Source organism: Podarcis tiliguerta (genome assembly GCF_965153285.1).
Source record: "Podarcis tiliguerta genome assembly, chromosome: 1".
In the NCBI taxonomy this organism is placed as follows: Eukaryota; Metazoa; Chordata; class Lepidosauria; order Squamata; family Lacertidae; genus Podarcis; species Podarcis tiliguerta.
This window is the reverse complement of record NC_139534.1, coordinates 61,348,151-61,360,633: the sequence shown is the minus strand read 5'-3', so window position 1 is coordinate 61,360,633 and position 12,483 is coordinate 61,348,151. Positions and strand designations below refer to the sequence as shown.

Sequence of the window (12,483 nt, the reverse complement as noted above, 5' to 3'; positions counted from 1 at the left end):
TACCACTGTAGTTTTGTACATTTCCCCTAACTGCACTGGTGTTATGTACCACCTGTACATCATCTTCATGTAATTCTCCTTCAATAGGGAGCAATCTGTAAATTTTAAGTCAGTTTTCCATAATTTAACCCAATCTTCCATCATAATGTTGTGACCTACATCTTGTGTCCATTTAATCATAACTGATTTTACCTCTTCATCTTTCGTCTCCCATTCTAATAGTATGCTGTATGCGGCCTTCAGTAGTTTCACTTTCCCTTCAATCACTTCCGTTTGAAACCTAGATCTAGTATAACTAAATCCTTTCTTGCTGTCTTCTTTATGTGTTTCATATAGTTGTCGATAATGCAACCAACTCTGAAAGTACATTTAAAACATTTAATGCATTTCTTCCTACAACTGTATCTGGATTGACATCTGGTCTGTGTTGCCTAAACCCGAGACACCTTGCTTGTGACTAAGGACACATCAAGGCTGTCACTGTTTCACAGGTAGAATTAAATCACATACTGGATTTGGCACTATTTCACATCAATTCTGCTTCCCAAAAATGTTGGTCTTTTTGCAGTAAGCAAAGTGAAAGGAAAATGCTTTGAAACTGTGCGATAATAATGGCTTGCTGGGATGCTTCATAACCTCCACAGAAACAAATGAGAATGAATGCTAATGCTGCATAAACTCCATGAGAACTTTGTGCAAGCAAATCAGGATGGATGCTCAATAAACAGAATGTTTGGAAATCAGCAAGAACTCAGCAGCAGACAGTATGTACTCCAAATAAACTTCTTAACTTTCAGTATAAGATGCAAGCTTCATCAGTTCACAAAGATCTTTAGTTGTTTTGGTGTGGTCTTTTTTTTAATGCAGTGGCTTTTAAATTGCTATATTTGGGTGAGCAGTGACCAATATGCAAACTGGTCCAGTTGACATCTGAGCTATGGGGGTCTGGCATAACAGCTATGGCAGAATTGTGATCACGTGTACTGCTATGCCAGGATTGTGGTCATTATACTTCTGAGGGAAAACAGTGGCTGCTGGTCAAACTGAATGACACATTGAATTGGTGTACATCACAAAGGCAGATCAGAGTAGTAAAAAAATAAACTGAATGACACAACAGGTGCAAAATGCTAAAATTTTATTAATCATTGAAACTGTTCTCTTTAAGAAACAAATAAAAACAGCAAAAGGTAAAGATATCCCTCAACCAGGCATCATTTGACAGATGGTGCTAATACAGAAGAAAATAGTCTATTTTCCAGAAACAAATAAATAGTAATGGTACAACGTTAAAAAATAATTCATTGTCCTAGAACAGAATTTATATTATTGATATTTACTACTTTGGTTTAAAAAGTTCTTCATATGACAATTCGGCAAATATATCTATATATCTTATGTTCATTTTGTAAACATTTATATTTAAAAAAATCCAGATCTTCATACAATTACTATGCTGATGATATCATGTAAACAGTCTTCTTCAGCAGCAGCCATACTTCATGGGGAGTTTTTTTGTACAAAAATAGATCTACAAATAATATCTGAGTATTATAGCCCCACAGCCTTTGAGAGGTTGAAGTTTGTAGAAAAAGGAACTTGGGGGGAAAACACAAAAAAGGCTGACCAAGTTATGAAAGTGAGATCTAACTTTTGCAAAGGTGATAGAGAACAGACCATGTTGACCAATGGAACTGTAATGGAACTGGACACTATGAGTAGCTCTTTCTGCTCCAAAGTTATGGCTGGCTTGTGCTACTTGGTGGAGGAAATTCTTCTGGGTGTATTAGAAATGCCAGTGTCTGTACCAATGCTTTGTTAATATTGGCATCATAACTTCACAAGAGTTCAAGCTAAAATCCTTTTTTTGTCTCCCACCCTAACCTTTTATCATGCCAAATACTTTCCTCTCCAAGTTATTTGTAACTGTGCAGTGTAGTCTCACAAAGGCCTCGCCCCAAGAAAAGTGTCACCTAGAATTTCTAATTGTTTGGCACCCCAAAGAAAAGAAAATACTTTTCTGCCAAGAGTAGATTTAGAAGAAGAGAAATTCATCTGTATGTTCAAGTTGCTGCCTTGGATACTTTTTATTTCAAAACAGCAAGATTCATTTTAATTTATCTTCTGTTAATTATTGGTGTTGGTCATTTAAAAAATGTCTAGGTCAGTCCTGGCTCCTGTTTTTATTTCTGGCCAAGCTGCTGTTCTTCTTGCTGCTGCTGCTGCTGTTGCTGCTGCTGCTGCTCTTCCTGCTGCTGTTGCTGCTGTTCTTCCTGCTGCTGCTGCTGCTGTTCTTGCTCTCCTGGTGTTGGGCTGGGCTTCACATCACATTGATTGCTCATACACTCACATGAGTCAACATGGATGTATGAATATTCAATGGTGGAGCGATCAGGGCACATCAGTGTCACTTGCCTCTTGCTGGTTTTGCTTTCCTTACAGCATGCACATGTGTGATCCAATGCGTTAGCCTCAGAAGAGTATCTAAGAGAAAACAAAGAAGGCTTTAGCTGCTGCAGAATCAAGTCCACCACTCACACCAACCCGCAGTGCCATCATTCTGCTTTTGTTTGTATTGGAAACAATCAGTCTGACATGGTTCATTTAGAATAGATTGAATACTGGTATCCACTTAATTCTATTGCCTGCTGTCATACCTAAGTTTGCATTAGACATAAATTGAGTTTTTGGGGAAGAATTTTTAAATACAAGTACCATTGTTTGAATAAACAATCACTCTCAATATTATGGCCCACCTCAAACTCCACAACAAACTTATATACAAATGGTAAGATCACAATATAATCTATCACACTGCCTCCATGCTTTGAAAAGTGGGTATATTTCCTGGGCCAATCTCCCTCTATCATACCATTTAATATTAACAAGTCCCTCTGCTTTAAAACATGGGCTAAACAAAGCTCTGAATAATTACATCTATGATCTTTAGACAGACGGGAGGTACCTCTGGCTAAGAAAATATCTGGTTCCAGAATCTGATTGTAATGGGTGTACAAATTTACATTGTTTACTCCCATATGTGCGTTAAAATCCCCTGCAATGATAAAGCGTGTTCTCCTTCAGGGAGAGCACGTGTTGCGGTGGGGTCTACTGAGCCACCCCTCTGTTACCAGGCAAGGTCTCTAAAGATGGCCTGGGGCAGTGATTGGTTCACTGGGTTGCTGGGGTAAAAGTTATGTTGCAATTTTGGTGGGAGGGGTAAAAAGGTTTAAATACTCTGCACGCAGCCTTGTACTTTCTCTTTTGCTGCGTGCAACGGATCACCCGCCCACCCGCCCTAGAGTAAGGGGTTGTTGCGTTGACCTTGCTATGCCTGTCATGGGGGTCGTCTGCCTTTGAGCATGGGCCTGGTAGGAATTTTTCCACCTGGCAAATTGGCTGGCTGGGTGGTTTTTGCCTACTGCATAGCAAATCGTCACAACTTGTAAGGTTGTGGTTAGGCTTTGGTTATAAATCTGGTGGAGGAGGGGTCAGGATAGGCTGTGCCTGCCCCTCCATGGTTGCTGCGGAAAGGGAATTCCGTTGGAGGAGGGGTCAGGATAGGCTGTGCCTGCCCCTCCATGGTTGCTGCGGAAAGGGAATTCCGTTAAAGGAATCCTGGGGCTTGCCATCTTTTCGTCCAATCCCTGGAATGGGACTAGGGCCGGCAAGCCTTCGGGGAGCAGGCGGGTGAGAGTTGAGGGTCTGTGTCTCAGCTCCAATTCCTCCCCGACTTGCTTTCCCCCGCACTGTCTTTCGGTGGTGCCCGGAAGTCAGTTCTGTCCCCAGGCGGGGGGACAGATAGTCTTAACCAATGCCTAAACAACCACTCACGGTTTGTATTTGAATAAAGTTGTGGCCAAAATCATGCCAAAAATCTTAAACAAAAATTACGTGTCTGTTGTGAGTTATTTGGGGGGTGGATTGGGGACCTCGACACGCAAACACTGCAGTAGGATATAGTGATTCCAAAGATTCTATATAGTTCTCTAGGTCTATCCAGATAGTATTTACAGTAGTTTTTGTTGTTGTTGTTTTGACAAGAAAGTGAATTGCCTGATGTCACCTGTCAAATGAGTACATAATTGAGCTCAAAAATGAAGTGCTCTGCTTCGCAGCACAATTTTCCATGTCTTGCTAACCTGGACTTCAACCTGGACTATTTATTGGGTTTTAGAGTTTTAGAGTTCCCCGGGGGAGGCAGCAATGCCCACTTTTCTACTTACATTGAAGAACTGCCACAGTGGCCTTCGCAGAACCGTAATTCGACAGGTTCAGTAGCTTCACATCCATTATGTCTGATGAGACTTGTGATGTTCTTTGGAATACAATCTCCCGCTGTGAGAGGGGAGAACAACCAAAAACAAAAACCATCATAACTGTGTGCTCACAAATACTGCCTAACAGAAGACTGAGTAGGGTAAGGTGGTGTGTGAGTGCACATGTGCAAACTGTCAAAACTGGCAAGGAAAAATGAATTGTAGGTCCAGGGCTTTTTTTCCAGCCGGAACTCACTGGAACTCAGTTCTTGCACCTCTCAGGTGGGCACCATTGCCATTATAAGAGAACAAGGGAGGCATTCAGGCTGAGTTCTGGCACTTCTTTTTCTAGAAAAATAGCACTGGGTAGGTCCATCATAATGAGAACCCACTTCTTGATGCACTGGAATGTCAGGATGGGAGGAAAGAACATGATAAACTCCTGTACTGATCTAGCCTAATGCCACTAGCATGTTTTGACAAAGAAGCCTGTGCTATACATTTGACCAGAAAGACTTCTCGCTCCACAGTACTAGTCTCGATGTTCACACCTATGCTGCAAAGGTGCAGAGGAAAATCTTAGCACTTTCTCTCTGCACAGATAATTTATTGGCTCACTTCCTGCCTGACCGTAGCAAATATAGGCAAAAACACAGTCTACTGCAGGGGTGTGGAACTTTTTGTAGAGGGCCTTTTCCCCTCAAGCATAATCTGTTGGAACTACATATTGGTGGTAGTAGGCCAGAGTCAAAAGTGGGTAGGGCTTGAGACAAAGGTAAGGGAGGGGCACAGCTTTCCCTCTCTTTCTAACCCACTTTTCATTCTCTCTCTCTCCCTTAAACCCTTTCCCCTATTTTTCTCCTCCTTGCCACCCATGTGAAGTTATGGACCACATGAAATAAGGATGTGCAGAGGTAGTGCCACAGATTGCCCACCCCCTGCTCTCGTACATTGTGGGGGTTTTTTTTGGTGTGCAGGCTTATTTTAACAATTTTGTCATAACTTACGTGGAGGTCCGCACACCTTGCAGCAGCCATCTTCACTCAGTCTCACATTCTCCTGAAAAACCAAAATGGGTTAGATGAATTTACAGATAACCTAAACGATTATTATTCTCTGAACAAATGCAGTTTCTTTGTGACCATGAGAGACCTTCACCATTGCCAGGACTCCCTGGAAAAGTGTGCACAAAGGCAGGTAAACAATATTTGGGCCCATAGACTCCAAAGCACATTGTCTCCCACAATACAGTTAATACCTTCTATTAATTTTAAGCACTGTAATTGGGATGCTTGAAGATTTTTACTGGGCTGCATTTTTAAGCACTAATGCAAAGATTAGAACACAGATAGCATTCTTTTTTTGCAGTTTTCTGAATTGTGATGCATTTCTGCACTTAAAAACCATGTAAAATGTATATTTCAGGTTAGAATATGTACAAAAATGTTTATGTGCACATTTGGGGTAAACTAATCTCTCAATGAATAATTCATCACCTGTTTATTACAAGTTATACCTTAAATTTCTTACTGTACACAGCATTGCCAACTGTTATACAATTCTGTGTAGTAATGCTCCTACTCTCTCCTGCTTCGTATTTTGCTTCATCTTATTTACTATCCTTAGTCTGTCTAGGTTCCTTTAGTTTTGATTTATTGTTGTATTATGGTATCATTGAAAATTAATATTTTTTATAAAATGCATACAAAAGTATGTATTTTAAGGGGAAATGTATACAATATTTTGTGGGGAAAATGCATATTTACATGTGTTTAATAATGATGATAATGATAACAACAACAATAATAATCCACTTTTTAAAAAATTCCCTCCCCGCAATAATAATCCACTTGATACAGAATCAGGATGAAACACTTATTAAAGAATACATGTGAAACTGACATGGACCAAAATTAGACTATTTATACAGCCCTAACCAACAATTATATAACTACACAAGCATTTCATTTAGCATTTACAGTATCTAGTGAATCACACTTCTCAGATTGCATTAAATAAAGTAGGGAACTAAAGAGATATATGAATAGGAACTTGATAAGGGCCCAAGTCTGACTCTGTTAATTTAGGCTTGGTTTAGGACCCTTGCCTATCATAATAATTCCAAACTACCTAAACAAACCCATATGATTTATGCATTTTTTAAAAAAAAACATACCCTCATCCAGCTTTCTTAGATAAACCCTGATCTCACTGAGTAGATAATCTAACAGACACAAAGACTTTTGATCATATTGGTAAACTTACAGGTGGGCAGTTAAGTGGAGCGCAGGGTCTTTTGGTAGGGACAGGAATATACTGGTCCTCAACCAATTCACATTCATAAGTTGTGCAGTTGTTTCCTGGATGATGCCAAATCTCCCCAGGCTGAAAAAAGTCAGAGTTATAGTTATGGTATTAGAAGCTGACACGTGATTTTTATGTCCTTCAAAGGGCTTTGATTGTATCACTAAGATAATACAGATAGGGTAAAAAAGCAAAGGAAATTTATGATAAATTTACTATAATAAGGAAAGGTCATTATGAAAACTATGTGGGAAAGAATATAGCTTTCATATTCACAGCTAGGTTTGCTTGCCTCCACTCAGCTCTACTGAGCTACCTTTATCAAACTCTAACAGAGCATGTCCTCTGCTTTTGCCATCTGTTTTCATCATTGTGCATATTACACAGATGAAGGAAGGAAGAAACCCCGTGTGGATTTGTTGATACAATTGAGTGCCTTCTTTCATTGCTTCATGGTCTCTGGTCGTCTCAAATGCACAAATACACACGTTCTCTCTCTCTCCATGCCTATCTTCATGACAAACTGCACTGTGAAACAGTTTGGCATCACTTTGCTAAATGTGACTTCATTGGCCTCCTTGACACAAGGATTTGACCATATATAAACCCTTTAGCTCAGGCACGTGGAGTCGGAATTCTGCCCCCAGATACTCATGACTGCGTTCTGTCAAGAGAAACAGATTGTGTGATCAAATATCTGAAGGCATAGCTTGGTCACATGTGGCATCTTACTTTCAAGCATTCTCTCTGGAGTCAGATGGGTTCAAGTGGTGGATGACCACATGCTTCCCACACTTTATGGGGAGGGTGGTAGGTTAGTGGCAGAGCTTCAGCCACAGACTCAATCCCATGCATCTCCAAGTAGGGCTGAGGGAGAGCCCTGCTTGAAAATTTGGGGGTTTTCCCCTTAAGAAGGTTGGGAGAGAACATAGGCTGAGTGGTACCAAAAAAGGAAAATAAATTCTGGAGAGCCAGTGAGTTTAGACAGTTCTGAGCTAGACAGACCAATGGTCAGACTCAGTAGAAGGCAGTAGAAGGCTCCAGGTTCAATTGCTGGCACCTCTCAGGAATTTCAGGTTGCAAGTCTAAGACTTAGGAGAGTCCTTTCTAATCAGACTAGGCAACACTAGGCTATATTCATTAATAAAGCTCCAATAAAAACTACACTTCAAATTAAAATAAGGCATTGGTATCTCCTTCACAGAATGTGGGGAGTCAACGCAACATTGGCTATATGGGCCAACCATCTGATAGGGCAGCTTCTTTTTTCTCCCTTTTTACTATTTTTATATAGCACAAAGTTTCACAAGCCAAAAAGATTTATACTAAAGATTTGCACTCAAAACATCCAATGGAGCAGAAAAAGGCAATGGTAGGAAAAGATAACTATGGGAATTTAAATGCAGATCTATTAATTATTGCTTCAGTTAATATCATTCATGGCCTCTAGTAAGCTTCCACTCCAAGCATGAGAAACACAAGTATGGCAGAACATGAGATTGCATGTATGGGTATTCATAAAACATCAGCTACCTTGATAACCTGAACACTGGATCCCTCTTTTATAACACATGCTACCGCTGAGCATTTACCACAGCATTGTCCAGGGATTTCCTTGTATTCTTGGGCCTGTATTTGAGAAAATATGGAAAGAGATTCAGAAGATCAAGGAGGTGAAATAGCTAGGTTTGCAGATAAATTCCTGAAAAGCTGGCAATTTACAAAAACAGTTTGTAACACTAACTTACCACTGGGCAGTTTTTGTCACATGCTTGTGACACACATTCCACCGTGTTTATTTGGCTTTCTGGATCTTGCTCAACAGAACATCTGCATGTTTCACAGAGGCCTCTTGGAACAACTGCTCCAGGCTAAAGAAGGGCAGAGGAGAAATGGTCCTAAATAATTCTAAACTGTTTTCATAAATCAGAAATATCACAAATGTATGCAACTGGTCTTCCTCCACCAACAGAAAGCCCATTGACCCAGCATAGGCTTCCATAAGTGTCATGAGCACGGAAGTGATTCAGTGATTCTCTCTCCTGCTATAGCTTCCTGCACCACCTGCCATGTTGTTCTGTGGGGTTCCCCAACCCCCTGAAGCATATTTGGGGCTTGGGAGAGGGGCAAGTGACACACTAGGAGGGGTAAAAACTGCAATTTGCTTTTCTTTCTGTTCTGCTGACAGAAGCACCCACTGGATCATAGAGCTTTCTGTCAGTGAAGGATCACCAATTGGATGCAGCTTCTTCATTTAATCTTGAGTATACAAGATCATTTAATTCTAAGAATGCTGGAAAATGTGTGGATTGTCTTGCTTCATCTAGCTCAGGATTCTTTGAAAGAACCCCAGCAACCAGCAGGCCCCTTTTCAACTTATGAACCAAGGTGGTTTTTTCTTTCTACCGGGATGCATAAATGTTTCCATGAAAGGGGTATATATATCTATGGGTTGTGGAATGGATTTGGAATTGTTAATCTGGGATGAAAAAGAAATGTAGGGTTTCTAGTTCCTTCCTTTTGATCTGAACTGATAGGCAACTTATTTAAAGGGGGGGAAATTCTGCACCTTAATGCAGGATACACTGAGAATTCTCTTGGATGCTAAAGTATTTCTACTGTGAAAGCTTATAATTCATAGTTTGAATCAAAGGAAGATATGCAGGGTTTTCCCAGTAACATCATAACTTCTAAAAGCTTCTCATGGAGGGCTAAACACACTCACTATTAATCCGCATCAATCAGAGGCACCATCTTCTGAAGCACGTTGAGGGCAAAGATGCAATGTCCTGACATTGCGAGCACAGCATCACACAACATGCCGACATTATTCCATGCCCAACTCCACCAATATGGGGGCCCGGCCCCCTCAACAAACAAAAAGACACTGAGGGGGCCCACAGTGCCTATGGCATCAATCATTTCTGTGCAGATCATTTTCTTAATAAATCATTTTATTTTATTTTTAAAATAATGCTTTATGTATATTTCTTTTTTTATTGGTTTATGTAATCTAGTTTTGCTTTATTCAGCCGTGGACTGTTTTTGTGAGCAAGTGATTTATACATTTACCAAACAAACAAACAATTTATTGCTTCTAGCATTCATTATTATAAAATGTACTTACTTTGTAGAATATGCCTTTGTCAATACAGCCGGGTATTTTCACTGTAAAACAGAAAGGTGCAATGGAATGAATCTTAAAATTTTCTTTTCAGTGATAAGAATGGAATATTGCTGTGTACGCTACAGAGTATGCATTTTAAATGCATGTAAAAGACATTCTCAGCCACAGGCTCAAATAATTCTGGAAATGTAATTTGCCAAGGATTCTGGGAACTGTAGCTCTGTGAGAGGTAAACTAATGTTACCAGGATATATAGTGTGTCCAGAACCTTTGAAGGCAAACAAGGAAGTACCAATGTAGCTGTGATTCAAATGGTTTCTTGATAAGTGTGCAATGGGTTCTTCCAGTAGAGTTGTTTGAGGAATTCAGTCTTTTAGGAAGTCCAATACAAACTAACCTGATGTGCACCACTCATACTAATGCACAGATCAGAATTTAACTATCCACCAGATTTCAAACTTCACTGAAAGCCACAATGCAGTTCTCAGTAATTTGAATATTTCAAAAGATACATTTAAATACATATTTTGAGAGAAATATATATCCTAAATAATATATGGTTTGGGAGAAAATTTGTTTAGTAAATGTAAACAGGTATTTAAATTTGAACATTCATGATGATTTCATCTGAAAATGCAGGTCAGCATGGAAATGGGATGGTATGGGTTTATGGGTACACACATGTGAAAGTGATGTGGGCAGGAAGTGGATGGATCCACCCTAATGTCTACTCCTAGTAACCATGCCAGGATCAAGTACACAAGCAGTAAGGATTCAACTTGAGGTTCTGCAAACCCTACCTTATGCAGGTTTGCAGAAATGTGTGTGTATATGTTACAAAATATCCTCTCCCAAAAGAAAATCTTACAAAATACCCCTATTGCAAAAGAAGCTCCAACAAAACTGGGACTTGCCAGCAGTATCTTATTTGACCAGCTTCTCAGCAGATATGAGATATATAACAAATTAAATATTTGCTTCTTCAGAACAATTTCAGGATTCTTGCAACAGGAAATAAAAACAGTTGAAGAGGCAAAATGGCCACTGGAATGCCAGCTCATAGCATGGGAGGTGGGGATGGAATATGACTCATCTGGAGGATGGGGAGTTGTAGAGAGAGAGGGAAGTGGGAGGGGAGAGAAGTTTCAAATACTCCTGAGAAATGTCATGTTTCAGTTCTTACCACAAGTGGCTTTAATGCAGCAATCTCCTGGCAGCTTTTGTTGTTTTAATTCATATCCTACTGGACAGGTCTCAACGGATTCAGGACAGTAACTAGTGTTGCATACTATATAAGACAAAAAAGAAAAAAAAAGAAAAAGCCATAAAAGAAAGTCAGGATATTTTCATTATAACAAGAACATACAGGGCATTTTTCAACACTCCAGTTATGTCCAGAAAAACATCTGCTTCCATTATAACAAGAACATTATAATAAGAACAAGAATGTCTGAAGAAGAGGTGTGAATCTCTACAGGATGTTTTCAGGCTCCAACTCCTAGCCCCTGTGGTCAATGGAGATGCAGTCTAATAACAGCTGGAGGGCCACAGGTTGCCCAACTCTGCCCACCAGCACTCATGTAGTATGGATAGATTAACCACTATGCCACATGATTTGTGGCACAGGGCTTCAGTCTAATTGTAAGACCTCCTGTGGTGTAACTAATGGGAATTTACCTAAGTGGAAAAGGTACCCATTTGGAAGTGGCTGCTTTGAGCTATTCACAATGGATTGCATCCGATATTGCAGAAGCAGAAGGAAATTAAGCATAATGGACCTTTCCCTTTTGCCTCCTCCCTCTTCAATCCCCCGTACCCACACAAGCCTCTTAAGCCAACAGGCTGAGAAGTGATAGCCTCTTCTACTAGACAGCATGGGATATGTGCTGTAGTCACCTTGAAACTCACCAGGGGAAAGGACAGGGGATGTATGTATGTATGTATGTATGTATGTATGTATGTATAAAGAAGATTATGTCATTTGCAGTTTCAGTAGGAGGAAAGAATCACCCAAAAATGGGCAGAGAAAACTAACATTGGTACAAGATTTCTCCAACTGATTCTGGGCATTTCCACCCTCTCACTCAGATAACATTGCCCGTAGTATTTAGCAGTGCCCCCACCATCAGCCCCGGAAAAAGGCTTTTTAGGAGGATGCAGGAGGTAGAAAGGAAGGGAAGGGGAAGATTGGTCGTGTGAGCTGTCTTCCGCTCATGCAGCACCGGATTGAAGCATGATATATTTTGTTTCAAACAGGCAAGAGATTGTACTTACCACATTTCATCTGAGGACAGCATTTATCTTCAGGTGTTGTGACACTGACAGGCACAAAGCCTTCAAATTCACAGCGTTCTGGGACAGGTGTTGCACATATCTTTGGTGTACACTGCACTTTAAGAGTATATTTTTCACAAGTACACTCCTTGCAGTTGCTGATCCAGCTTGCTCCAGGCTGCAAAAAAATAATTTTAAAAATTGTATTTAAAAGAAAATAAGATACATCATCCCTAAATTTGCCTTGTCAGAGATCATGTCAGAAAGAGTGCCATCAACATATATTAAGGCTGTAAATACTTAGCTGAATAATCAGTTTAATTACTTACTCAATTATTTTTTTACAAAAAGGGTGCCTCCAATTAATCGGCTGATTAAAGCCATAATAATTACTGTACAATCAGGGAACGGACGGACCATAGATGCATCTTAAAAGAGGCACTCTGTACTGGGTGAGACCCCTCACCTTCTGTTCTACTCAATTCACTACATCATAGTTGTAGCGCCCCCTAGGCTTGG

At 40.1% G+C, this 12,483-nt stretch overlaps 1 protein-coding gene across 1 annotated transcript in view; it reads right to left on the bottom strand.

Moving 5' to 3' along the window:
- Positions 1-1,121: 1,121 nt before the first annotated feature.
- Positions 1,122-12,483, bottom strand: part of MUC5AC (mucin 5AC, oligomeric mucus/gel-forming) — a 61,752-nt gene continuing 50,390 nt past the window's right edge. Inside the window, exons 41-49 of the mRNA XM_083428543.1 lie at positions 11,965-12,142; positions 10,874-10,978; positions 9,691-9,731; positions 8,312-8,434; positions 8,097-8,192; positions 6,525-6,644; positions 5,267-5,318; positions 4,227-4,338; positions 1,122-2,484 (exon numbers count right to left, since the gene is read on the bottom strand). Coding sequence (XP_083284669.1) covers positions 2,184-2,484; positions 4,227-4,338; positions 5,267-5,318; positions 6,525-6,644; positions 8,097-8,192; positions 8,312-8,434; positions 9,691-9,731; positions 10,874-10,978; positions 11,965-12,142 — 1,128 coding nt within the window. The 3' untranslated portion in view covers positions 1,122-2,183. The remainder of the gene's footprint in view (positions 2,485-4,226; positions 4,339-5,266; positions 5,319-6,524; positions 6,645-8,096; positions 8,193-8,311; positions 8,435-9,690; positions 9,732-10,873; positions 10,979-11,964; positions 12,143-12,483) is intronic.